Source organism: Etheostoma cragini, chromosome 12, assembly GCF_013103735.1.
Source record: "Etheostoma cragini isolate CJK2018 chromosome 12, CSU_Ecrag_1.0, whole genome shotgun sequence".
NCBI lineage: Eukaryota > Metazoa > Chordata > Actinopteri > Perciformes > Percidae > Etheostoma > Etheostoma cragini.
Window position 1 is genome coordinate 25,147,585 of NC_048418.1, and position 27,987 is coordinate 25,175,571.

The 27,987-nt window shown below is 43.1% G+C and overlaps 1 protein-coding gene across 12 annotated transcripts in view; it reads right to left on the minus strand.

Moving 5' to 3' along the window:
• The window catches only part of pard3ab (par-3 family cell polarity regulator alpha, b), a 229,154-nt gene that overhangs the window by 64,473 nt on the left and 136,694 nt on the right, over positions 1-27,987 (minus strand). For 9 of the 12 annotated variants that reach the window (XR_004658687.1, XM_034887134.1, XM_034887131.1 and 6 more), the window contains 7 exons: positions 27,775-27,945; positions 23,251-23,404; positions 16,102-16,288; positions 14,334-14,485; positions 13,081-13,125; positions 4,646-4,876; positions 2,967-3,207 (listed from right to left, as the gene is read on the minus strand). Coding sequence is in view for 11 of the 12 variants with exons in the window: in XM_034887134.1 (XP_034743025.1) it covers positions 2,967-3,207; positions 4,646-4,876; positions 13,081-13,125; positions 14,334-14,485; positions 16,102-16,288; positions 23,251-23,404; positions 27,775-27,945 (1,181 nt within the window). In the remaining variant the exon portion in view is untranslated. The remainder of the gene's footprint in view (positions 1-2,966; positions 3,208-4,645; positions 4,877-13,080; positions 13,126-14,333; positions 14,486-16,101; positions 16,289-23,250; positions 23,405-27,774; positions 27,946-27,987) is intronic. The other 3 variants (XM_034887130.1, XM_034887126.1, XM_034887133.1) reach the window with 2 other exon arrangements.

The following is a 27,987-nucleotide window of genomic DNA, read 5'->3' on the forward strand; positions in this document are numbered from 1 at the left end:
ACTCACTCACTCACTCACTCACTCACTCACTCACTCACTCACTCACTCACTCACTCAAACACAAAGGACACTCATTGGGAGTTCTTGACATTATGTGAAGCCACTCAGGGGAACTATCGTGCTCACATCAGTTGCTAGTGTGATCGGGCCTCACTTGTTTCTCCTTTCAGGAAACGGCACCGATGCACTCGACACACCCACCCTCGGTGGTTTGGGCCAACACACACACTGGATTTCTGTTTCATCAAGTGAAACATGCAAATTCTGATAAACCCCCCTTCAGTAATGTTTATGCTGCTAAGCGCTCACTGCTGTGGTGTTTGCTAAACTGTCGCTCCCACATATCACCTGTCAATCAAATAATGTGGGTGTTACAAAGAGCTAGAAACATAAAATATAACTAAATAGCTAACAACACTATGAAATCATTTCTCTTCTTAAAATCAACCTTACTTAAGCTGAGTATTTGTTCCTGAGTTGACATACAGATATGTTAAATATCTCACATCATTATTGTGAAGCACACAGCTGTCGCTGCCTAGCCTGACAAACCAGACCCACATGAAGATGTCGGGTCTGGGAGCTCCCCATTGGCAGGGCTCAATCTGAGGGGCGGGATAAGCGGTTGTCTTTCAAATTCCCTCTACACGTGATAGGATAGCGCTACAACCAACCAGAGCAATGCTGGTTGATAGATTCCACTTTAAACACATCTTTCTTTTCTAAGCAGGACTTCAGAGCTTAACTCCAAGTCTTCCAGAGTCGCAGCCAATATATATATTGTATATATGTACAGTATGTGTGTTCCCTACTAATTATTCCAGCGTGTGTATGAGTGTGAACTATGGATGCTTTTATAAGTTTACAGTATTTGCAAATAAATGTGCATCCCATTGATCTCCATGATATGTATGTGTGTGTATGTGTGTGTTTGGGTGTGTTTGGTGTGCGTTTGTTTTCCTGACTGTCTCCCATTTAAGATATATTTATTAGAATAATGCACATTAATCAACATTTCTGGATTTCCCACTGTAGTCCCAGGTACCAGCATGCATGTGTTTATGGTGGGAGAGAACCAGGAGGAACCTGTAGGATACCCACCAAACAGGGGAGAACATGCCAGCTCCTCACAGACCAGCACGGCCTGCACCGGGGGGTCCAACTCGGCAATGCTAACATGCTGTGAGGCAGTAGCACTGAGCCACCGTGCTCCCATGAGCCTCTCTGCTCCATAAGAAGTCAGCTGGTGTCATTTGAAGCACTGTGATGGCTAGAGGGCCCTTACAGAGGCCCCTGAGGGCCAAACAGCTTAATACGAGCTCCTGCCAGCCAAGCCCACTGCTCTGCTGTTCTTCACAAACAAGCTCTCTCTTACTGTCTTTCGAGTACACCCCCATTCATACTTTGAATACTACACCCGCCGCTGTCTGAGGCTCCTCAATGACCACTGAGCTAACTCCAGTTCTGATAAAGCCTCTGACATGGGACAACATTGAGATTATTTAATGAAATTGCTATGTAGAGGGTCAAGAATAAGTTCAAGGTAAATGTAATCCACATGAACATTGACATCTCACTGTTAGAGATGTTTTGATACTGATACCAGTATCAGAAAAGCCTCGGTTACCACTTAAAATGCTGCTAGCGGTATCATTGAGCACTGAAGTAAATCCACCGATCTGATACCACGTAGTTGAGACCCGAGAAAATCTCCTTTAAAGTAGTTTGTGTATGTGCCTTTTCACTTATGGCTGACTGTCAAACTGGATAATATAAGAAAGTTCTACAGCGTTAGTGTTTGTTCATGTATCACAAAGAGTTTAACCAGAGCCACACCAACAACTACTATAGAAATCATATGACATCCATACAGGCACAGTAGTGTACAGCTGTTAATACATAATAAATTATATAACACTCGGTTTTGGTCAATATGGAAGTTCAGGTATTGGTAATCAAAAAATGACATGAGACCATCTCTACTCATTGTTGACATCCTCCTCCAGCTCACTTCATTTGTCTCTCTTCCCTTAGACAGTATTATTATTATTATATTATCGGCCTCTGTCATTCAGTTTGTCTCCAGCGATACGTGATTTTGTTCTTTCACTACCCATTGCACGAAACTGCATCTCCCTCTCTTCCCCATCTCTGTGGACCTCATTACCTCCCTCGCTCAGACAAGAGTCCCTGTTCTCCCTGCCCTGTCACCGCCACTTTGGCTAGTGTGATATACGGATGTATTACTGGCTTGCTTCCCAACCAATCAGATTGTTGGTGGTGGAGGGCTGGAGAGACACCGAGACACCAACGGTAATGGGGACGGAGAAAGAGGAGGACAGACTGTAGAGTAACGGGATGTGTGTGCACAGCGTGCCGTCAGTCTCAGCTGTGGGGATCGTTGGACAGGTAGACTGTTACAGGCTGCAGAGACACAGCTAATACCGGGGAAAATAAAGCACAAAGGTCAAGTTGTCTGGAGTCTAATTAGTGTTTCCTCACACATCGTTACATCCACAGCTCAGGCCGGTCCTGTCCACCGGTCTCACAGCTCTTTCAGCTCCATCCAACCCTCCACACAGTGACGTACACATGGTTTATCTGTTATGTACCAACCTGAGGCCTGTTCTACGAAGCAACATGTGGGGTTTCTGAGGTAAGTTCAGACTCAACCCAGGGTTTTGTGTATCACGATGGTGGGTCAGTTGTTACTGGGGTAAATCGCCAAGGTAAGGCTGACACAGATACAGGCGGGCAGATTAAGCACAACCTACTGTCCAATCAATACTCGAAAGATCCTGCTCTGAGAAGACCCAGTGGAGCTTGCTGCGTGGATGGCGAGAGGTGTGCTCACGAAAGTTCAAACCTTTAAAGACCCACAACCCTGTCAACGTTCCCTCATGGTTACTCAAAGGATGCAGACATGATTATACAAGGGGCTCTTTACAGGTTTCTTTCAGTCTTACCTGAACATGTCCCCGAGTCCTTTCAGCATGCCCTTCTTGGCTTTTCCCTTGTCTTTGTCCTTCCTTCCCTCCGGCTTCTTCTTCTCTTTCCCTCCCTTGTCTTTGTCTTTCTTCTTCTCCTCTTTGGTGCGATTGGTGCCGTTGACCAGGGGTTTCTCGTTGCCGGACAGCGGGGTCTGGTCGGCCACCGTGGACACAGAGTCCCTCCCTGATCGGGAACTCTCCTCCGTGTCCTCCTCCACTGGGGTCAGGGAGAGAAATACAGGAAGAGGGACAGAGAAAGAAACAGGGGGGAGAATGGAGGACATATTCTTTATAACCAATACACTAGTCATTTTAAGTAGAACTGTTACACATCTAAAAATCCATAAGCCTAATAAATGAAAATCTATGCAAGTCCCATAAATGTGTAATTATGTCTAAGCGCAAAAAGGGCTTAATGTAATTTAATTACCTATTATAGATAGTCATCTTTAGAGACCATTTGACACGTAATCTTATTAAATGAAGAAAGCAATACTTGAATGACTATTTGATGGTATAATGGCATGTTGTTTTCACAAAACGAGATAAAAACGGTGATTATTTGGGATGTAAAATGGATAGAAAGGAGTGTAGAACCAAACTCTAAAAAAAAGTTTCTTCTGTAATATTAAAGAAAAATATTGTTCTCAATTCCTGTTTCATATTATGAGGACGTGACATTTAAAAAGGTAAAAAAGAGAGGAGAACTCATGGGTGTACATGTTGGAGAATATGTATTTTGAATTGCGGTAACCATGTTATGTTTATTGTAAACAAATATGTCCATACAGTGTAATTCAAATTTCTAAGAGATCCATTTATCTAATCAAGATGTAGCCTTAACAGGAAGCCTCAAATAGAAAATAAAGTTAAAACAGATCACTACTTTGACTTTGGAAGGCAGCTTACTGCGTAGCCAATGTCCTGCCCGACGCTAGTATGCCCTGCTACGCCCTGAACTGATACAACTACCATCTCTAGTCATAGCTTCATTATCTTTATTGTTCCTATATCTTGCCACTGTTCGTCATCATCCCCCCAACCAGCAGCGGCAGAGGGCCGCCCACCAAGAGTCTGGTCTGTCCAAGGTTTCTCCCTAGAAGTTTTTCCTCGCCACTGTTGCTCTTGGGGGAATTGCAGGAACTGTTGGGTCTTTGTAAATTATAGACTGTGGTCTAGACGTACTCTGTGAACCATCTTGAGATTAGTCTGGCTATCACCAGTAACAAGGGAATTTATCCTGTCGAGTCTATCTCGTGCAGTACATGGATAAACCTTGAGTCAGCGATGTGCCATTGCCACGAGCAAAGTGATCATTAGTCAGAATGCTGTCACACCCATGCATGAGTAGGGAAGCCAAATCCATTACATGTTATGCGTTTCAATATCAATGTTATTGAACAGCATTGTTTTGTTAGTGTCATCTCAATAACTCATAATGCAATGTCACGGAAATAGCATTGTACAGTTTCATATTTCAGACATGTTCTAGAAGCTACACAGTGACTCAGTTTGAGGTTGCTTGTTGAAACACACTGCCAGGACTCCTGACTCCTGATGGAAATCACACCGATGGCCGCTGTGGGATCAAACCTGACACTGTCCAGAAACAGGACCGCCGTAACTGTCGGCCGAGCAAATGGTGGATATCTTACGTGTCTCCATGCCCTCATCGTCTTCTTCAGTTGCAGCAGGTCGGTCGTAGGACTTGTCGATGGCTGCTCTGAAGCTCTCGTTGCACCCCCGCCCACGGATGATACGGGGGCGTGGCCGGTGGAAGGGGAGGTCCCCGTTGAGGGTAACCTCGGCAACAGCTGTCTGGAGGCTCTCGAGAGAGCTGGACTTCTTTAAGCCTAGTGATGGTCCCACATCTTTTGTGGAAGAACCTGATGGGAGGATACAGAGGTATGTACTGGAGGAGGGTTTCACCAAGCCTACTGAGTCCACAATGGTGGTCAAAGTCCCCATTTATACTTCATCTTAATGCTGCAAAATAGAGATGGTCTGACACCTTTTATTACTTCCCCATAACGATTAAGATACCTGAACTTGCGTGTTGGCTGATTAGAGTACCAATCCAATATCAGTGTGTTATATATTTTGTTATGTTATAACAGCTGTATACTACTACCCCTGTATGGATGAAGTAACGCAGTAGAACTTGGTGTTTTCATGTAGTTTGACAGTCATTCATAACGAAATAAGGACATAAATAAAATGCCACGATTATGTCGATACCTTCAAGAAAAATGTTACCCAAAAACTACTTTAACCCTCCTGTTGTCCTCGGGTCAAATTTACCCGTTTTAGAAGTTTCTACGTCAGAAATTTAAGTTTCTTTCAAGAAAATTGGTTAACATGGGTTGTTCTATACGCCGCTCTTCTCTAGTCAAACTAAAAATTATCAGATCACTACTTTCATTGAATGTCGGGTTTTTTATTAAATTCCATATCATTTAAAAAAACAATAAAATGTTTTTTAAATAGTCTTCTGACTAAACTTTGATTGTCTGTGATTATCTACTCAAATTGGACCTATTGGTGGAAATAATTCCTATTTTCAGCTATAAAATGAGGTTTAATTGCATATACAAGAGGTTTGTTGACCATGATTTTTGATACAAAATGGGAAATTAGTAGCATAAAGTGGATGTGGTTGTGAAAAGAAGGGTCTAAAAAGGTTTAACCAGGGAGGAGAACAAGTTGCATGGTTGACAGGAAGACAACAAGGGATAAAGTAGAGCAGCTGGTATCAGATGGGTGCATGGACTCTACCGAGCAGCCTTTCATGTTTTATCATGGCTTTTCTGATATTGGTATCGGTATTAACCATCTCAACTGCATGCTGTGGTATCTAATGAGGAACTGCAGTTCATTTCTATTCTACACCAATGGCTAAACAGCAACCACGCCATTCTTATTAACTTCAAATAGCTGAGAAGAGGGGCCAAATATAACTCTTTAATCAGGAAATTCCTCTTTGGAATGGAGCAAAGATCTGTGCAGGAGTCTAGCAACAATGCTGTACTCAACAATTTTACTACTATTGCTAAGTAGCAGTTAAGCTTTTGATAAGCGTTAAGTTAGAGTGGAAGGGTTTCCCATCTGTAGCGTACTGAATTTTAAACCTATTTTTACATAACCTTCAACATGTCTTAATAACATCTTTTAGAACCAAATCTGTCCAAAATCAACATGTACACACTGACAGTGACTGTGTTGAAGTATTCTCAAGGACAAAGGATGATACATAGCAAGAGAAGCAACCTCATAATGAGTTATGTTACAATATGATCTGAGCAGGATGATTTCGGAGGATGGAGGCCGAGGATGAAGAGATGACTCAGCAACGTTGACACATATTTCACACAACTTCTCACTTCCTGCCAATTCCAAATGACCAGCAAGTAAAGCTGCCCAGAACTGACCTCAGAGTCTTCGCTGTGGATTCATTTTAGTAATTATTATTTTTATTCAGGGACTTGCTCCGGCCAACCTCACAATGACCCTCAAGTTGAACGTCTACTGGTAAATGTCACGGTCACACGCGGTAAGTGTGATGTAACAACACAAAACAGGGAGATAAACTACATCCTTCTTGTTTTAAAGAGATTTCTATGTTAAAATGTCAAAAGACCTGCTCCGCTCTGCAGACTGACACGTAGATGCTACAAAACTATTCAGACACACTGGCACTCTCTCTTCATACGGTATGATGCAGCGGATGAACTAAAACACTTTCCAGACTTCTAGTATGCACACGGGTCTGGCAAAAGAACTGACTGGATGCATAGAATAAACAAAATGGCAATAATGTGGCACATCCAATGTCAATGTGTCACATTGGGACTCCTGTGGTCGCAGGCCAGTGAACACACAACACCATACACATACGGTATAAGTAATGCCACACCCCCCCAATAGTGGGGGGGGTCCCCACTAGGGAGCACCTCTGCTCGACGAGTAAATAAGAAACAGCTGTGTACCTGAACATGCCTGGCCCCAGAGGACCAATAAGCAACTCTGACAACAGCACGCCATATTTAAACCTGGACACTGTTTGTTTCACCAAGAAGGAAGTGGATTGTGTGTCTGTCTGTGTGTTTGTCTTGTGTGTGTGTGTGTGTGTGTACATTCCTCCTGACTATGAATTTCATTACAAGATGTGGCTCTGATTGAAAATAACCATCAGCAAAATAGGAGAAACATGACAGTTTAATTAAACTAAAAGACTATTTGGACAGTGGTGCGGGCGTCCCGTTTTTCTCCCATCTGGCTCCTTTCAGACTGAGAACATGGAGGACAAGGTGAGGAGGTGTGAAGGTAAACGGAAGTGTCCTTATTCTCCCAGGTGGTGTCAACTTGGGAGCTACTGGAGCAGAAGAAGGCCGACAGACTAACATGTGGTGCCATGAGGGACAAAAGAGAGAGAGAGAGAGAGAGGGGTGGAGAGAGAGAGGGATAGAGAGAGAGAAAAAACAAAAAAGATTGGGGAAGGAGAAGAACAGTACAAAGTAAGGAGGGGAGCGTAAGGAAGGAGTAGATAAAATGATAATTGTGAAAGAAATTTTACACCTGTTTGAGCAACTCTTGCTAAAAGTTACTGTTGCCAGGATAGTCGGCACCATATCAAAAATGAAAATGTATATTTGTGGCCTTTTGGCATTTTTTAAATTATTATTTCAAATGTAGTGTACTTTGTTTTCTTGAAACAAAGCACAAATGTTTCGAACTTATTGTAAAATCCATAGAAATGTAATCAAATGGCCTGCCAGTGTAGTAGAATAATCTGTAATAAATCCACCTAAAAACAATTGCCAAGCTTCTTGTTTACAGTCAGATTGACCGAAAAAATGATAAAGACAGAGGAAAAAAAAATAGAGATGGAAAATGGAATAAATGCAGAGTGAAGAAGCGTCCCCCCGTTCCTTCTCATCAGCCTGTCCTGTCCCTTAACGTCTCGCTGAGGGCCCGGCTGATGGGCTTTCCACGCTGTACACCACTTTATGTGAAGGCTTTGCCCCGCGCCATTCACTACAGTCCCACTTCCCTGGCTGTCGTAACGAAAAAGGATCATTTCCACTGTGTTGGAGATCTGACAAATGGCATTTAGTCGCAAACATGAAAACATTGTTTTCTTCTTTTAAGAGACTTTCAAATAGTTTGCTGATGTTTTTTGTGAAACATTGTTTTGTCCAGTCAGGCTTACCTGGCCACAGAGAGTGTACTGTGTGTGATAAAATACGTTAAAGTACTCATATTATGCTTTTTGCCTTTCTCACTTTTTTATTATGTCATGTATCTTTGTTATGCATGTTATAGGTTTACAAAGTTAAAAAGCCTTACCTAGGTACTGTCAGGGCCCTCATACTCTGCTCCTGACTGGCTAGTAGTCCTTACCTAGGTACTGTCAGGACCTCATACTCTGCTTCTGACTGGCTAGTAGTCCTTACCTAGGTACTGTCAGGACCTCATACTCTGCTTCTGACTGGCTAGTAGTCCTTACCTAGGTACTGTCAGGGCCCTCATACTCTGCTCCTGACTGGCTAGTAGTCCTTACCTAGGTACTGTCAGGGCCCTCATACTCTGCTCCTGACTGGCTAGTAGTCCTTACCTAGGTACTGTCATTAAATTAAATTCTTTTTGGATCTGAAAAGGCACAAAGCAGCAGCTTTGGATGGAAGATTGTTTGATATGACACAACACGAGACCTTTTCTTTCTACTCTGTAACGAACGGGATTTGAAATGTAGCAAAGTCAAATACTTGAAACAAATCCTACTAAAGTCAAAGTAAAAGTCCTGAAAAAAATCCTTTAAAGGGGCGCGTCGCAGTTTTGTCCATTTCTTCGCTGTTTTCACTCTTTTTGCTGGTAGGTTTCTCTATAGACCCCCCCCCCAAGTTTCTCTATAGACCCCCCCCCTACAGGTTTCTCTATAGAGCCCCCCTACATGTTTCTCTGTAGAGCCCCCCCTACAGGTTTCTCTATAGACCCCCCCCTACATGTTTCTCTGTAGAGCTCCCCCTACAGGTTTCTCTATAGAGCCCCCCCAGAGGTTTCTCTACAGAGCCCCCCTACAGGTTTCTCTGTTCCTCCCACGTTGCTTTCAGAGCTTTCTGTTCCTTTTCTGCTCGCTCAGCCATGATGATGGTGTGAAAAACTCCATTGCTACCTTGTTAACCGGTTCCTGACTGGGGGGTGTATATGAGCAGGGCCGTGAAGAAGTTCGTTACACGGCGAGACTGGATTTCACAGGCGCTAGGGGGGAGCGAGACAACCACCATTTCAACCGTTCCAATGAATACAAAGCCGTAAACTAAGCAACACAAACGGCCTAGTTCCCCTTTAAAAGGTGGAGTGTTGAGTGAACTGGAATGGGGATCCCTCACAGGACACTCTCTCACAGGGATTCATGATAAACTAAAGAAAAGGACTGCAGGGAGTTCTGGACACTGCCAACAGTCCTGCTTTTGTCCTCGGTCGCTGGAGTGTCCTCGTCCACCATGTGGCAGCGGCCTGTGTCAATAATCCTGTCAGCCAATCGCAGCTCAGGGGATGAAGGCTACTACGTCCCATCTCTCAGAGCTGTCAGTCTTTGGTTTCAGCAGGACGGGTGGGTTTGGGCTTTGGGAAACGCACCATGGATCATTTAAACTTACTGGGGAGTAGGGATTTTTTAAACTTTGGTAAAGTGAGACCAGAGGGCCACAAAGTGAAGATAAAGCCCAGATACTTAAAACAAAACAGGAAGAAATCTTTTAGTCCTCAGCATTAGGGGACTTTCGATAGAATTCCACTGGAAAATCCCTTCTTTTCTCATAACTGTCCCACTAAATATGGACCTGCAAAACAATTACAACCAGTAACTGTGCCGTCTCTCTCTCTCTCTCTCTCTCTCTCTGAAGCTGCCTTCAAGTGCGGTTGGAATCGACAAGATCTATAAATAATTTGAAACAAAACATTAGTTGTGACATACATAATTTGTTGGGGGAGGGGGGGTTTAAGAACACAACAAGCCGTCACAGACATCGGTTGTTTTATTTGAACTTTTCCGAGTCTCACTGCTACCGTACGGCTGACTCATTTGTCTCCTCTACTAGATAGAGATAGTAGATACACTTTCTAAAATATGTAAAATACAATCCGATCCTAACTGACTCATGATATCATACCACGACAGAAAGTTGGAAACAATCTTCTGTCCATCTCATGGCTGCCCACACACTATTTAAAAGGTTCCAACAAAAGTATTAAAATACTAATCAAAGTATCCATCTGTGCTTTTCCTCAACACCTCTTTCACACCTCTTGTCTCACTTTTTCCTCTGTTTCTGTCTTCACACTTTACTGTTTAGTAAGAGTTCACATCCGTACCTGCAAAATAGTACCAAGACAGCTTCTCTTTACACTCTAAGGCTCTCATCGGTCTCTTTCTCCCTCTCGACATGTCTTCCTAAAACAGTTTCTTTGGTCCAAGTCGCTGATATCAGAGCAGGCCTTCTATTCACCAGAGCGAACGGTGAAAACGCACAAGACTTGAAAACGACAGATGACTTGCTGTCGGCCCGCTGCCTTAACCTAGGACAGAGTGCTTCTTCTGGTGTCCAACTCCCGACGCACACACACACGCACAAACACATACACACTCGAAACAATTAGTGCTCCAACCGCATCGGAGGAAAAAGGAAGCAAATCAAATCTGTAGTCCCCCGACTGCTTTCAAAACCATGTTCGCTAGCGACCCTAAACTGCAGCGGGGACTGCAGGTCTTCACTCTCCAGTCGGACAAATGTGTCTTGTCAGATGCAAGCAAAACACCAAACACAGAGAACACCCCAAACACACGCACGCACGCACGCACACACGCACGCACACACACACGCACGCATAAAGAGCAGAGCAGTTGATAAACCTTCTGAAACACTGTCTGCATGGTAGCCACTGAATTTGCATTTGTAGATCAATATGTGCAATTTAATGTCCGCCATTGTTGTTCCTGTTCCAATTTGTGTCACGTCCTGCACCAGCAATGGATCGATATGTTCTACAAAGCCACAGAGGCAGGTTACAGTTAGAGTTCTTGGCACAGAAATATTTTTAGTGTGGCTCACCTCTGCAGCTGCAAGTGTTCCCCAAAGCTTTTTAACGTATCATTACATACACAAACACGTCTCCTGTTTGTTTCTTAAAATCAAAAGAGTGAAGGAAGAAGACATGGACATGAGATGACATGAAGGGCCTGGGACAGAGGGGTTTAAATTGGTTTATACACAACTGAACATGAAAATTGATGAAGGACAGTTAGAAAGTTTGCTTCTTACTATCTATCTTATTATCTATACGTAAACGGACAATATCAGACTATGGGCAGTTTTATTAGTTAGAAAGGTGAATATGCCGCTTACTATGTCAATGGCAAATGTACAGAGCTCAGGGGTGGGGGGGGCACTAAACATGTGCTGGGGACTATCACTAAACTCGAGATCTTAAGTTTGAAAGTTGAGATCTTTATTTTTCTTGTCTTTGTTTTTTTTCGTCCATGAAAGTCTTTGTTAGTGTGTTTGTCCCGGGACATGTTTTAAAGTGTTTGGCCCAGTAGATGTGTTGTTATTTAAATTTTGTTTTATTTTTTACATTTTTTTTCCTCCATGTCACCTCCAGGGCTCTGGGAAAATGCTCCACTCAGCACTTGGCAACGATCATCTGCACATACCACACATTGTCAGATTGTCTTTTATATCTATCTATCTCCTTCAGAGCAGGCCCTAACCATTTGGTGCCTGAGGCAAGACTTCAGCCTTTTTGTTGCTTTTCCCCAGATGACCTTCTTGCTTCTTCCTGTCGTTTTTTTTTACCAAAGTTAAAATCTTGTTTTTCCTCAACGTTTTTTGGCACTTGTTCTTAGACTTTTGACATTTATTTCTCTATATCTTTCTTTTTTTTTTACTCATTTGGACAGCTGTCCCCCTAGCATTTGCCCACACCACGGACCGGCCCTGAACTACCTACGTTTTTAAAAGCCTAACTTTTTCTGATATGCTGCAGTTATAATTTGCTTAGAGATGTTTTCTGTAATTGCTAACCACCTTTCAACCAGTTGTCTTGTTAAAGCGTAATGTTTATTTCCACAGCAGTAAGTCTTTGAGTATGACAACATACTCCTGCCATCCACTCAACTGTGCTGCACAGAGTTCTCTACACAACACTTGTTCTCTTAGCTGCTTCTCGATGTTGAGTTACTGTCAATGTAACCTGCAAAGGTGTTTCCAATTTACAAACCTTAAAGCAGCCTATAGGGCACGCAAAATCTCCCCCTTTCCTAGTATGCTTTTGTGTTGCGTTTTACTGCTAGCAGTTTAACATCACATAAAAGCAAGGTAGAAAAACATCTTTAAAAAAAATCGTGAATGAAAAGAGCAGTGGAGTGATGAGCGGAGACTATGGTTGGGCATCGTCTCCAATTCCGATTCTTACTCTCAATTCTGTTTATTCTAGATTTTTAATTCCGACCTTTGACGGGTGGAGTTGCAATGGGTCACCTTAACAGAATGTTGTTTTGATTCAATGGTGGTTTGCAGTTTTACTGGGCTTTTTTAATATAAAGTAAAGCCACACTTTAGAGCGCCGCTTGCTCCATGGCTGAAACACATCAAGCACCCCGACGTCCGGTGGTCGCTAAATTTGGAACTGATGGTTGTATTCAAAACCCAAAATAATAATATTAGAAACGACTCCAAGTTGGAACCAGTTCTCAACGCACAATTGTATAGACTGTGGACATGTAAATTATACTGAATGTGCGATGAGAGCCATCATAGTGCAGGTCATTTCCCTCCTTTGCCTGATGAATTGCGGTGCTTAAGTCGGAACATGCTAAATGTGACGGGACAGTAAAACGTCATGTGGTATAAGATCATAAAACAGCATTACTCTCTGTGTGAAACAGGAGTCCTGGGGGGGTTTCAGTCAACATAAATTTCAAACAACGTATAGCCGTCAGTCCCAGGCCTTGGATATGCACTTGGAGAGGAAAAGGTGATGGAGGCGAGGGGAAGTATTCCATTCTACCTTTCATTGCAGCGGTCCTTACCTGTGTTGGTGTCGGCACGAGGAGTGAGGTTAATCTCGTCGGCTACTGTTAAAGGAAGGGGGTAGGACAGAGGGGATGGAGTACAAACATTTGAGGGTTCAGTTAGTGCAAATGACATTCCACATGCAACATCCAGGTAGCGCTGCAAACATCTCAAACGGCTTCATCTCAATTAGGATCGGACATCATGCGAGAAAAGGAGGTGGTGGTGGAGGTGGGGGGGGAAATGAAAAGAGGGCTTGAGGATAGCAATCAGACTTGTTGTGATATCAACACGGCACAGAGCAGCAATCTGGCAGAGAAGATTAGATATGATTATAGAGAGTGCGAGCGGAGAGACTGTTGCAGCCAAAGCAATCAGCGATAGTTCGAAGCCATTTGAAGGTGAATCAACACTGGGAAGTTCTTGACTTTGAGACAAGAGATGGAGAGTCTGTTTCCGTACAGAGGCAAGGAGGTGGAATACACTCAAACACAAGCATCATGTCTGAAACATGGGGCCGTGCAGGGATTATGTGCTAAAGGTTTTACAGAATTTGAAGTAGCTGAAGTGTGCGGAGTTAATTTAAATGACTCCATAAATAAGTCTACATAAACATATGCTCTACTTTGTCAATGCAGTTAATCCAACATTTCATATTTACAGAAGAGGATTAGGACCACATGTGAAAAATGTGTTCGAGATCTGAGTTTGAAGTCAGAATTGTGACATTCTTTTCCCAGAATTCTCACTTTAATCTCAGAATTCCAACATTTTCTAAAAAAAAAAAAAAAGTCTGACGTTAAAAATCAAGGTTTAAATCTGAATTCTGAGATGGAACTCAGAATTCATTACATTTTTTCACATGTGGCCCTAATCCTCTTCCGTACATATTCTATGTTTGTTGGGACTGAGAAAAGGGAATTGTACCACTAAACTTAACTAAGTATTGTGTTCCTGGGTTTACCTATATGTATCCAGTAAATCTATCCTTATCATAACAATGTATGGCTAAAGAAGTAGTGTAGCTGATGCTTCACCCTTGAACTGTATCTTAAAAATTGTAGAACGAGAAATAATGATGATACAAATGGCAAACCACCAGGCTAAGGCTACCTCCTTCAGCTGATATGGATATTCCATTTTCATGTATGTTGCGACTGGAAACAGGCGGAGGATTTCACATTCCTCGTCAGTTCCTGTTCGTGGACAACATGTCTCATCTCCCTGGAATCTAATGAAGGTCATTTTGAAAAGGTTTTGAAAGCTGTACCTAGATCCATGCTCTTGGACTTGCGTGTCTTGATGATCTCCAGCTGAGAGGCGTCTCCAAACTGCTTGGTGCGTTTCTCCGACATGCTTTGGCGCCCAAAGCCTTCCCTCTGGAAGTTGCCGTCTGGATCATTTTCATCTGGATTCAGGGAGCTGGACGGAGGGTTGAAGGGTGTGACAGGGAGGGAGGATGAGATTGGCTTTATTGATCCCACACTGAGTTTTGTTGTGTCACAAGATTATAAGAAAGGCCAGATAAATAGCATAGATAACATGTCTAGCATTTTCTATATAGAACATGGAGACTTCAAAAGGTATTACAGAAGGAAGAGGAGAAAAAATAAAACAAACACAGAAGTGGCATTAGACTGTTAAAAGTGGGGTTTAGGTGGAAAAGGTTATAAAGAACATATTTTCTTTGAACTCATCCGGTTCAAAGAAGGAAACTAAGAGAGTAAACAAGAGATGGAGGGAAATCTGGGAAAGAATTAGGTGAGCTGAATATGTGGAAAAATAAAAAGAATGGGTTGGTGCAACAACCAAAGTCGGCAGAATGAAAGACCAAAAGAGTAGGCCGACAGAAAGGAGAAAGAGAGAGAGCTTCACATAGAAGACAGTAAATGGCTGGCAGATACAGAATTAGAAGCAGTGAAAGAGAAAGATGAAAGTGACACCAACAAAGAGGAACAAGCAAAACACAAAAATGAAATTGCATTAAGAGAAAAAAAAGCAACGGAGTTTAACAAAAGAGGAACAAAATAAGATATGAGTAGAGAAATCAGCGGAGGAAAGAGAAGAGGAGAATAAAGAAAAAGAAAGAAATGATGGCATTAAAAAGAGATTGTGGGGAAACAAAGAGGGAGAAACATAAACAAAGACGAGCTGAGAAGCAGAGTGACTGCTCTGGGAGTCGATGTATAGAAAGATTCATCCTTCCATCACAGGAACACACACAGATACACACCCTGCATGTGGTGGCCATGTGTCACGGCTTTCTCACCAATAAACAATCAATTGATTGAAAAGTAAAAAAAAAAGCCATACTGTATACAGGATGGTTTGCTCATGGTCCATGAGGTTCATGTGATGAATCAACACTGACATGCAGCCATGGAAAAGTATTCAGATCGGTTATTTTAAAGTACATACCACACTGTAAAAATACTCTGTTACAAGTAAAAGACATGCATCGGAATTTTTATTTAAAGCTATAGTGTGTAGTTTCTGCCCCCCCCCCCATGAAGAATTCTAAGTAATGACAACAACACTGTTGGCGCCTCTAGATGATACAAGACTTCAATGATCGTGCATGGAATTCATTTTAATGTTAAAAAACCTCATAAAGTGACATTTTCATGCCTTGTTACATTTAAGCAATTATGTAATGACTCGACTAACAGAGAGTCTGATACTGTTGGGGGGGGGCGGGGGGGGGACATGAAGTCGGACTCAGTGGGGAGTGAAACCGAAGCAGAGGGACAGACACAGAGCCGTAGCCGAGCCAAAGTGGAACACATTTTAATAAATTAAAGGTCAGATGGCGTGAAAGCTCCCCATTATGAGTATTTTTAACATTAATATGCCCCCCCCCCCCCAGTGGCTAGAAATGGAGATAGGTGTTAACCGAGCACTGGGTATCCTGCTCTGCCTTTGAGGAAATGAAAGCTCAGATGGGCCCATCTGGAATCCTTCCCCTTATGAGGTCATAAGGGGCATGATCGAGAACGTGAAGGAAGACTCGGTGTTAGGAATAATTTAAGTTTGCCCACCTGTCATTCTGAGGGGGCAGCTCTTTGGCCCAGGGTGGCCTCGTGTCAGCGGTGAAGCCCACGTCGTCGTGGGAGCTGGACGATGATTGGTCGGAGAGGTTGGGTGGGAGGAGCGGCGGCCCGTCGTCCTCTATGATCACCGTGTCGTCCTGCGGCATGTTGACGGTCGGCGAGAGCTGATAGTTTCCTGCAGGACACAAGATCTCGTTTTTTGAATTCTTCTAACATCTAAATTCTTTTCATTTATTCATAGGCCGTCAGCCTTGTCAGAGTTTCTCTTCATGTTCAAAGAGACTAACTGCATGTGTATCAAACATTAACAATATATGGGATCAAACAAAACAAGCTGAATATTTTCAAAATATCATTAAAAAGAATATAGACTGCATGCTTATTTTCCTGTGCAGTTCTCATGACTTTTGCCAAAATGCTGAGTTTTTGAACGTAACAGAGAGGCTGTGTTGTCTACATTGACCTGAAAGCAAAAGAAGCTTTATCATATGTTTGCTTGAGAAGAACCTACGATTACAAAGGTCTTTACCTCTTGTACTTACAGGAATAGTGTGACATTTTGAGATATGCACTTTTAGACAAAGAGTTAACTGAAACTTAAATTCCCCTTGTGTGTCTGCACTGTATGTTACTGTAAGTACAGGGCTGGAGATGGGCGGCTATTAGCTTAGCTTAGCATAAAGCCTGGAAGCACCGGGAAAACAGCTAGCCCGGTTCTTTCCATTGTTCAGTTTGTTCCATAATAGAAGGATAAAATAAATCATAAATCTTAGATTAATAATAATCACTAATGTGGACATAAGGTCTAAGTGTGGAAAAGTCCGATAAAAGAACAGCGAGAACAGTCTGGTAAATTCAGAAAATGACATCACTTAACTTCAATGCTGTATCCCTTATGTCATATTACGATATTACGACATCCAGCATCTAAGACCATATCTAGTCTCATATTACTACATCGATATAATATTGATATATTGCATTAGTACCTTTCCCCTTCTGGGTGTGGTCCACACCTAGATTAGATGTCGTGTTAAGATTGGGACAGAATTGTGCGTGGTTATTTTTGACTGACAGGCATTTATTCCCAACTTGTATATAATCAAATATTCGTTCTTGTATTTTTTAATATTAATATTTCATATATGTATACTGTATCTTAGTATTTAATTTAGATTTATATTCTGTGACGTGTGACGGATTTGGCTGCTGGAACACTAGAATTTCCCATTTTATTGGGAATAATATATAATAATTATCTGTCTGTCTGTCTATCTATCTATCTGTCTTTTCTTCTTGAACAACAAAGGTAGCAGTCATTTGTACCATCCAACGGCTGAAACTGCGGATAATGTGTATGATATTGTGTAATCTGGAGCGTGACAGCTGTTTAAAATGTTGCTGGTAATAATAATAAAAGTAACTAATAAAAGAAATTTGTATGTGCATCAGTTAGAAGTATGTAAGAATGCATCTGCATGTTTGCAAAAGAGCATTTACCCACAAATACAGGACAGGTGTGCTGAACCGCATCAGCCAAAGTGTGTGAGTGTGTACACTTAACAGTCAGACCTTATCACACTACCTGAACTGTGAAAGCTGTTTTACTGGTCACCCTCCTGCTGTGTGTTATTTTCTGGGAATTTGGGGGTCTGGGTGAGTCTTCTAACACAGCATGGTCACTTTGCTCTCTCTCTCCAAACACACCCACAGACACATGTACACACACAATCACACACACGTTTTATGCACACAAAGCCGTCCACACACATACACGTGCATTCACAGAACCACTTAATCCCATTTCCCTAAGCAGCCCAATGCGCGACACTGAGAATCCCATCAATGTCACAGTTTGAATCACTGCAGTACAATCAACTGGCAGCTACTGAGCAGAAAGCCAATGAATCTGTCAACTCAGTAGCCTAGTAAACTGAGGAAAAAAACGCCTCTTTGTTTTAGTGCCAGCACCCAAGAGCAGCCATCCGCCAGCAACAATAGCACTGCCATGTGGACGGAGCGCACACCCATCACCTGAGGATCACCCAAAAAACACACATCATCTTTCCCAGTGACTGGAGTTATATGTGACAGAACTGCAGTGGAACAATAGGAGGCAATTCATTTCAGATTCTCTAGGAGAGGTTATTATCAGAGGTTTCTTGTGTACAAAACTAGTACACATATGAGGGCAAAGGCGGAGACACAAAATGGCCAGGAGGAAAGAAAGGGGATGAAAAGATTTTGTAGATGAAAATGAAGATAGCAAGAGGGGAGAATAACACAGGGTGACAGAAATTCCAAGGGCTTTTTATATTTGTTCCTCTTTTCATTCTGTCTTGCCTCAGCCTATTTGCATAATTAGTAAGGAGGTTATTGCCAGGGGTGCTGGGCCTTGAAAGCTACTGGCCTGAAGGAATAATTAAGTCTCTCTCTTATCCCTGGCATCCTCGGAGTGCAGAAAGCCAGCGAGGGATCTAAGAGTGTGCACGGGCCAAAACGCATGCCGGTATGTTCTGAATGGGAATGATGCCGTCTTCTACCAAAGCCTAATGCATGATTTATGATTTGTGGCACCCTTTTGAAGAGAGAAAAAGTAAAAACTTATAGCAAGCAACTGTTAAAGACCCCCCCCCCAAGCGTGCGTGCGCACACCCTTTTTATTTACCAGAGGTTTGCTGAGCATGTTAAGCTCTGCTTAGTAGTCACACTCTCTCACATCTACAGACTTCTACTGTTGGCTTCTGGCTACTGCAGCAGCTGAAAGCGTTTCCAGACCATTCCACAGTACTGAAACCTTTCACGACTAGGAATGGGCCGGGTCATGGTCTCAACGTAAGCCGCGGTTTAAAGAAAGTCTTGGTTTCAAAACCTCTAAAACTTTCCGTCATAGCATTCCTGTGGTATGAGCGGTTTTTCATGAGGCGTGCATGTGTGCGTGGACTAAAAAAGGGTGGCACGTGATCTTGGTAAGCAGTTTGACAGCTAATCCAGCACTTATTAGTGCATAGAAAGTCACCAAAATGATGTATTTAAACCTCATAACACAGCAAAAAATAAATTAAGGCTGTGGTTTTCATATGGGCAGAAATCTTGTAATGTGTGTGGTCTTGACCTAGACCGGGTAAGCCCCGCCCACTCTGCCGGCGATTCGATTTCTCCCTGCAGCTCGGTCTGGAAACCTGCACGTTTAATTCTCCTACTTCACTTCACAATTTTGCAGGAACCAATCACAAACGGGCTTATCTACCTGAAGTTTAACATGATGAAGATAGCGAAGCGACCAATCACCTTCTTGTTTTCATTGAACATAGCGGCCATTGACCGCCACTGAAGCGCAGCCACCGGTTGATGCAGCTGTTGTTGCCACGTCACCCGGATCCTTGCTCTGATTGGCTGAAGGACTATCCAATTCCGTACAGAGTCATGTGAACTGTGCCCGTGGTCCCGCCTCTTGTCCAAAGAAAACACAGAGCACACTCCCCTGACCAATGCTCCATCTCACATCTATTGGTCTGGTGAAAGCCAGACTAGTCTTGATCTTCAATTAGGGAACTGGTTTTAGAATCAATCTCCAATCCATAAAATTAAAACACTTCTAAAAAGCTGAGTGAAGCTGGTGCCCTGCTTCAACCCTGAGCATGCTGGTCTTTATCCTGTGCTCAACCTCTCCAATCTCCTTTAGACACAAAACCGCAAAGTGATGAGTCCTCAAGATCCAAAATATTTTTCATGACAAATTGGGGTTGAATTTTCCCTTAGGTGGTCTGGGGAAAAAACACTCCACTGGGCTGATTAAGTGTTTAATAAGCAGGGAATGTCTCATGTGTCTGGGATAGTTAGTGATTATATAGTGGGCATCCCTCCACAGGCCAACCTCGGAGGTTTCTTGCATCTATGTCCTGCCTTGTTAACGTTAGGTGAAATATTAGAAGAAGCAGGCCACCGGAGCCAGCCTGACATCTTCATTCCCTGCTTAGCCCTGCCAAGTTGCAGTGTAGCAACCCACAAAAGCCCACATGTCGGAGGATCAATAAGCAGCAGGTGTGGGTAATTAATTCCATGTGTATTTAATTGATGAGTCAGGGGCAGTGGCGCCGGCAGCCGTAATCCTGCACGCACTGTGCGTCCATTTGTTTTCTGTGAGACGTGAAACACACCTAATGAGAAGAATGCGTGAATGCGCTCAGGAGTAGCAGCTGACAGCAGCTCGGTTCTGCTCTGTTCACAGTACTCATTGTCTCATTAATTATGCGTGATTTCACAAACAACCCGTCCACTATTAATCCCACTGTTCATGTTCAGGACTCCATCCGTAGATAGACTGGCTGCTGGACTATCGCTGACCCCTTGGACGCAGCTGTGGCATGTTGTGTGAATCCTGCATTTTAACATGGGCGTGAGTATTGCGGTTATGAGGCTTATCCCATTTTTGATCATATTTGGGATCTGATGTTGACATGGCACACAGAGAAATAATGTTATTCATATCTCCGTACAAGCTCGCTGACAGCTGTCTGTCCTAAGCACATTAAACTCTCTCTCTCTCTCTCTCTCTCTCACGCCCTCTCTCTCTCTCTCTCTCGCGCCCTCTCTCTCTCTCTCTCTCTCTCTCTCTCTCTCTCGTGCGCTCTCTCTCTCTCAAGTACAAGTAGAAGTACGCTAGCACACTCACATGCACATTAAATATTATAAGAACAGCTGATTCCTGGCGCAGTAAACCGCTTCAGCGGGCAGGCGGTTGTTGTGCGTACAAGAAATAGAATCCTGCCAGTGCCGCAGGTCTGGGGGGGCCCACACTTCTTGTAGTCCTCAGAGGATGAGGAGATGGATGTCACTAAACCCAGCACTGAGGTGAGCTCATTCAAGGTGAGCACGGCCATGTTTTCATTGGAGATTTTTGAGGGACGTTAAGAAAAAAGGTCAGCAGCGACTTTATTGCTTTCCAGACTTTATTGCTTTCCAGGCGCTGAGGGGAGATTTCCAGCAGCATCACCCATGGCGAGACCGTCCACGTCGGCCGCAATGACACTCCCGGTCGGAGCTCCGCAATACTTACACATAACTCCAGGAATCTTGTAGACTCCCTCACAAATTCAATCACTGTCTGTACCTTCAATCTTATGTGTTTTTTTACGCTTTTAACATTCTTTGGTTTTTGCATCCTGTTTGGCAAAATTATTAATATTACCTTTAGTTTTATAATCCTTAGTGTTCTTGTTACGGTTGATGATCATTAACTCATGCACTGGCTAGTAGTCCTTACCTAGCTACTGAGCATGTGCAACTACCAACCAAGATGGAACAGAAGTGAGAGAGCTCAACACACAGAGTGAAAAGAGGAGCTGCAGCAATGTGCAGTACAACACAAATATGGTGTTTTTGGAAAATTAAACAATGTAAACCTGTTCTGATATGATCTCTAAATACAATTATGAACCTGAAAATTAGCAGAATATGAGCTCTTTCAAAAAAGTAATAAAAAGGATATATTTTATATTTGGCTGAAAGAGACGATAATATTGTTAATCACAAATATTTCCGAGGCAATTAATTGTAAATCAAAACGTGGACTTGTTAGAGCGCTACTGGCCGGCTCGGTGGCAGTGATCTTGTTGGCTGTTCGCCAGGTACACACTGCATGCAGGACATGGTACACACTGCATGCAGGACATGGACTCTCCTGCATGCAGGACATGGTACACACTGCATGCAGGACATGGTACACACTGCATGCAGGACATGGTACACACTGCATGCAGGACATGGACTCTCCTGCATGCAGGACATGGACCTGGTGCTTTCACTCCCACCCTGTAGCACTCGCTGTTTCTTAAGTTAACGTAAATGGACTCTTTTTATTCAGCACTTTTCTAGTCTACTCAAAGCACTTTTACATAGCACAGGACCCATTCACACACACACACTCACACACTGTGGCCGAGGCTTCCGTAGAAGGTGCCACCTGCTCATCAGATACACACTCACACATTTACACACCGATGGCGCAGCATGTTAAGCATGGATGAACGGTGGCAGCGTGCTGAAACTTCACCTATTAACACTTCCTCTGTCAGTCACACTTTGTTTTCGGTTGAACTAACAACACAGTGTCAATGGCAACCAATTTGCATAAAAGGAAAACAGAGTTCACACTTCCACATTGTGTTGCATTGATTAATGAGGCAGAGTTGGTGGGAGCTAATTTCAAACAGAGTCAAAGTTGGTGTAGCAACTCTTGCAATTCTTCTTCTGCTTAATCAATTTACAATTAAGGTGTTGTGTGTATGTTCTTAATAATACAACATGCATAATATTACTAATTCAGCAGAAGAAGAGGTCGAAGTATTTTGCGCCCCTAATAACATTTTGGTCTTTTGAGAAATGCAGAGATTTTCCAGAGGCCATTTTTCCATCTCCGTCTCTCTCTCTCTCTCTCTCTCTCCCTGACATTTTCCGAGACATTAAAAGCCACCGGGTCTCGACAGGAACTGAGACCAGGTGACAGGGTTGTATTCTGCGTCGAGAAAACCTGACAGGTTGGACCACAGGATCTACCAGGAATACTCACCCACACACACTAACAGAAGGGAGATGTAAATGCTACAGTCAAACGTCTGCTACGCAGTACCCTTCTTATAGGGCACGTGTAATTGATTGGAAGGTTATTCCCATACAGAGCCTGTCCAATCAAGCTGTCAGGAAAAAATTAAAATGGTCCTATAGACTCTCAACATCCTCTCTTTGCAGTATATTAACTTCAGCCTTCTAGCACGACAGAGCGTATTAAGATGTCTTATTGTCTGTAAATTCATATGTCTTCATTTATGTCCAAAGATGCTTCGTTGATGATCTTATATTTTTATATTTATGTTGCTGCTAGAATGGTTTCTTGGTTAAAAGTTTGTGTTGTGAAGCAACAGACTGTAGCACTATGCCCAAGACAAATTTACCCTAGGGGACAATAAGGTGTGTTCTATTCTACATAATACTGAGGACCAATACCAGTCTTAGCATAGCAACATAGCATGGCTTCAGATTCAAAGATTCACATAAGTCTCGTTGTTAAAATCAGCAGCTGTTAGAGGAGTAAAGCTAAAGGGAAACGAGTTCCAACAAAAGACATGTCAATCTTACGTATTGTGAGTGGCATCATGCCCTGTCGTGGCATCAAGTTGTCATCGAGGCCCTCCAGGCCACCGTACAGGGAGTGGGAGATCCGGCGCTCGTGGTCATCCAGGGAGCTGTTCATAGTCTGGTGGCTGCCCCCCAGTGGACTCCCTGGGTTCCCCTGAATGGAGAAGAAGGTGATTTTAGAATAATAATGTGGATTGATTCACTTTCTCTGTTTCTGTTCATAAAACAGACTTTAAGTACTGTTCTAAGCTGTTCTGGAAACAGGAACAATTAGCAAAAGCTAACTTTCATCACATCCCTTTCGCAAAGTTGATTTGTGTGGCCCTTTGAGAAGCATTTGGGTTAATAAATAAAAATAACCATGAGCGGGGAATGAATGAACGTGCTGTACATAATGTCTGTGATCTATACACAATCATGTTAGCCATTTGCCAAACAATCCTGGATGGACACAAAGGGCTCCTATTCACGCTACTGCTAGCAGTGTGGTAACCATGATGAATGAGCATGGATTTCCAATAGGCTGTTAAGCCACAGGCTGTTAGCGGGCTAGCGCTCCCCCGCCGCAGGGGATGGTTAGCTTGCTAGCATCTTGACATTTCCCTCGGGAGCCTTAATGACACTCTCTTGTTTGCTGGACAAAAAGACCATTTGCTGGCCCTGTCATCCACTGCCTGGGAAGGTGTGTGTTTGTGTGTGTGTGTGTGTGTGTGTGTGTGTCTCTTGGCCCTCATCATTTGTCCATTGGTTAGTTAACTGTATTGATTTGCTACAGTCTCTGCATTTATGATGACAGCTCTCGCCAAAAGGATAACCGTTATCGGCGGCGTTGCATGACGAGCGATAACACTGAGTCGATGCTGGAGCCAAATTACCCCAATCAATGACTGGAGCTAGGCTACGCTGGGATCCATTTTGGCAGAAGCTCTTTGGCCAATGATCCTTTCAGCTCACTACATTGTGAGGTTCTGTAATGGACTTTGATGTAAACACACAAGTCCAGTTTACAGGAGAAGACTTGGATTCATTAGGAGGCCGGCAGAAGCATGAGCTGTAGTGAATTTCAGACTAGTTAGCCGCTTTCCTTTAACACATCCACACTGGATATATTCGGACTTCCTGACCAACCACAAATGAGATTCCCTCAGGGATAGTCCAATAAAAACGTACCATGTTGATGGTCCTGCATTTACACACAAGCAGCATTTAACTGTTGCCTACTGTGGAGACAATTTTAACTTATATATCGTAGGGTATATTAATCTATACCTACACTGATGATACTAAGGTCAGGTACTCAGAATATATCTGGACAATTGTGGGAATTGTGGATTGCAGGGATGTTAATTAACTGTTTTTTTACAATAAAATAATAATAATAATACAAATAAATAGATATTTCACCAGATTCATGTTTTGGATGTTAAATTTTGCTTGGTAAGGTAACTCTAGCATAATAATATAGTTAACACATTACTGTACCTTCTGTAAATGTAGTGGAGTACAAGTATAAGGTAGCGTAAAACTGAAAACTGGCGGATGGATGAATCAGGATTTTTTTTTGTATTGATTATTTTCCCTCAAATCAATTCTAGCAATGACATTTTTTTATTTTTACCAATGATTGATCTGTATACTTTGTTTATACGGCAATGCCATGTCTACATCATATCTGTTTCCAGCAAAACAGACCTGAAGCAGAAACATTCAGAAATCCCATGTTAAGTTCTTCTTTACAAATGAAATAAACGTCAGACTGACTTAGAAAACAATCTAAGTCAGTCTGACGAAATGTATAGAAATGACGAAATGTTAGAAATGTATCATGATATATTGTCTCTAGAAGTGCATTATTACACCTCTGCTTTTGTTAAAGAAGGAAAAGAAAATAGGATAACTAGTATTCAAATATTGTTGCAATAAATGAAAATCTCAATACAAATCCAATGGGCTCCTATGTATTATGAAAGAACCAATTGGGACAAAGGCATACCGTCCAATCCCTAGCACCAGCAACTCCAAATGTTTCTTAAGTGCTTAAGTAAATGTTCTTAGTTACCTGCCCTTGAGCAAGGCACTAACTGCTCCAGCGGAACACAGTAGAGATTCTAACATACTTAAATGCAAACTAGGCTATAAAGAGGGTCGTCAAAGATTCAACACTAACTTCTGATCAGACCAACATCTTAGGTAGGAACAAAAATGTGGACCAATGAAATGGCAGAATTCCCAGCTAACACAACCAAACAAATCTTAGGTGGAAACAAGCGTGTTTCTAGCCTCGCCATATGGTGCCGTGACTGCTGGCGTGCGGCTGTTCATGACTCTCAATGAGATGGGTAATGAATTAGCCGGCTGAAGGGGTCGAGGTGAAACGCCTCAGTGACAGCCGAGGGGATTCGCCATACTGGGGGGGGGCATCAGCAAATCACACTGCAGCTTATCACATATGCGGGATGATAATTGAGCTCCGGGAAGGTCTCGATCCCATCGGGTGCCGACGGTGATGAGGAAGTCAGCTGCTCTGGGTTCTCTGTGTTTCTATGGGGATGGAGGAAGGAATGAGGGTAATAGGGCTTGTGATTGTATGCAAAGGCAAACATCTGAGATTGGCTGTCGGGGGATGGCGACATGGAGAGGAAAGTAAATTAAGGATTATTTGCCATATGTCAGTAGGGTATGCCAATTGATCAAATTAACCAACAACTTTCATCTCATAGTAACTAGGTATTACTTTAACAGTGTTTTTTGCCAGCCAGTCATGAGGTATAAAGAATACATAGTGACACTTTAGGGACTTTCTAAACCAGCTCAGAGCAGTCTCTGTGTAGGAGTGTACTGAATTGTTGTTTTCCCCCTCATGGTCTTGGACACTATTTCTCATAAATAGCCAGCCACTTGGCGAGCCTCGGGCCATGCCTCCGGCTCTGCGTGTGAGGCAGAGATCGACTAGACTCCAAGCGCTCTAATTTTATTCATCCACCATGCTGTCTGTTAAGTCTCACTGCTGAGACATGCCGCAACACACACATGCACGCAGGGTATCTGTTTGCACATGAACACACAGAAAGAGCCTCGCAAATGCATGCAACTATACACTGGGTGCAGACAAAGATGTGTGCATGTACACACAGTGACACACACAGACACAGAGACAGAGAGAGAGAGAGAGAGAGAGAGAGAGAGAGAGAGAGAGAGAGAGAGAGAGAGAGAGAGAGAGAGAGAGAGAGAGAGAGAGAGAGAACGACACACAAACACAAAACACACCTCCAGGCTTAGCCTCTGCTTTCAATTACCAGACGGGCCGAGGGGAAATCAAAATTTTGACACACCAGGTTGGAAAAGGAGAGCGGGGAAGCCAGGCAGTGCCAGAGGAGTACACGTGCACGCAGACGTGCGCGCCCGTACCGACACACAGCAGCGGTGCACTCACTCAGCCTCGGCTTTCAAGCAGGCGACAGGCCAAGGTGTACAGAGAATGTAAAAACATGACATTGAGGGGAGGAAGAAAAAAAGTTGTGTAGCTCAGTTCCCAGCCATGGTTTTTTCTTTCTTTCTCCAGCTGCCTACAGTGAGGTGAGCGTGAGTGGGAGGGGTTGGTGAACTTCCACCACCTGAATACTTACTTTTACATATGAAGCGACTCACTGCTGCTCATGAGGGCATTTCCCAATGGTTTGCTTTGGGTGTGTTGGACATTGATCCCAGAAAGGCTTTTTGAGGTGGTGCCTGATGACTCCACCTTCACTAAAGTGTCTTTATTTAGGGCAGCCGTGTCAGATGAGTTACACTAGCCTTTTTTTTAACAGGCAACACACACACACACACACACACACACAAACTATAATTACAACCACTTTGATCTTAAAAAGGATCAAAAACATCTCTAGTCCGTATCATTGGATCACAGTTATTAAATTAGATATGTGCCATCTGTATTGGTTATATTAAAATATATTAGGCAGGATGTTATAACCACAATGTGTTTCAAAATGTCCATTTCATTTATCTCAAACTCTCACGTCTCGCAGACGAAAGAAAGAAAAGTTATTGACCAGACTGCAATCTGGAACTCTGCTTCAAATCCCAGATCAGCTGGTAAAGACAAATGTGAGCAGCAACGGTGAATGGAAGCAACCCCCCCCCCCCTTACTCAATAACAAAGGTTAACATGCCCCCCCACCACCTTCATGTTAGCCAAAGACAGCATGTCAGCGAGCACTTTGTACTTTGGATTCTTCCGATTTCCATCGGCAGTCCAGAATGTTCTCGGTCCCCAGAAGACACTACAATATCGTTGTGGTATCAATATTGAGGTATTTCAACAAAAATCTCATGATATTTGATTTGATTGTATTTTTACTTTCTGATGTCTATCTACATAGGTATCGCCGACTTTATCCTACTCAGACATACTGTACATCCTAAATGTTGTCCCTACTCTTCTGAGAACGGTTTAAATGGCGAGAATTCACAGGCACACGCCCGTCTCAATCCATCAGTCTTTCATTTTTGTTTCCTCACCTCATTTCTTTTGGCCACTCGTCTGGCCACAATGAGCTGGATCATCCCGCGCTTGTTGCCTTCCGTTGACATGGACTTGCGTAGCGTCTCCATGGCGTCCTGGTTGGTCTTGCCCAGTAGGGACTCCCCATTCACAGCAATCAGCTGGTCATTCACTCGAAGCCGCCCGTCCTGTTGGTGGGCAAGAACAGTGTTTTGGTGTTCAGGCTGTGA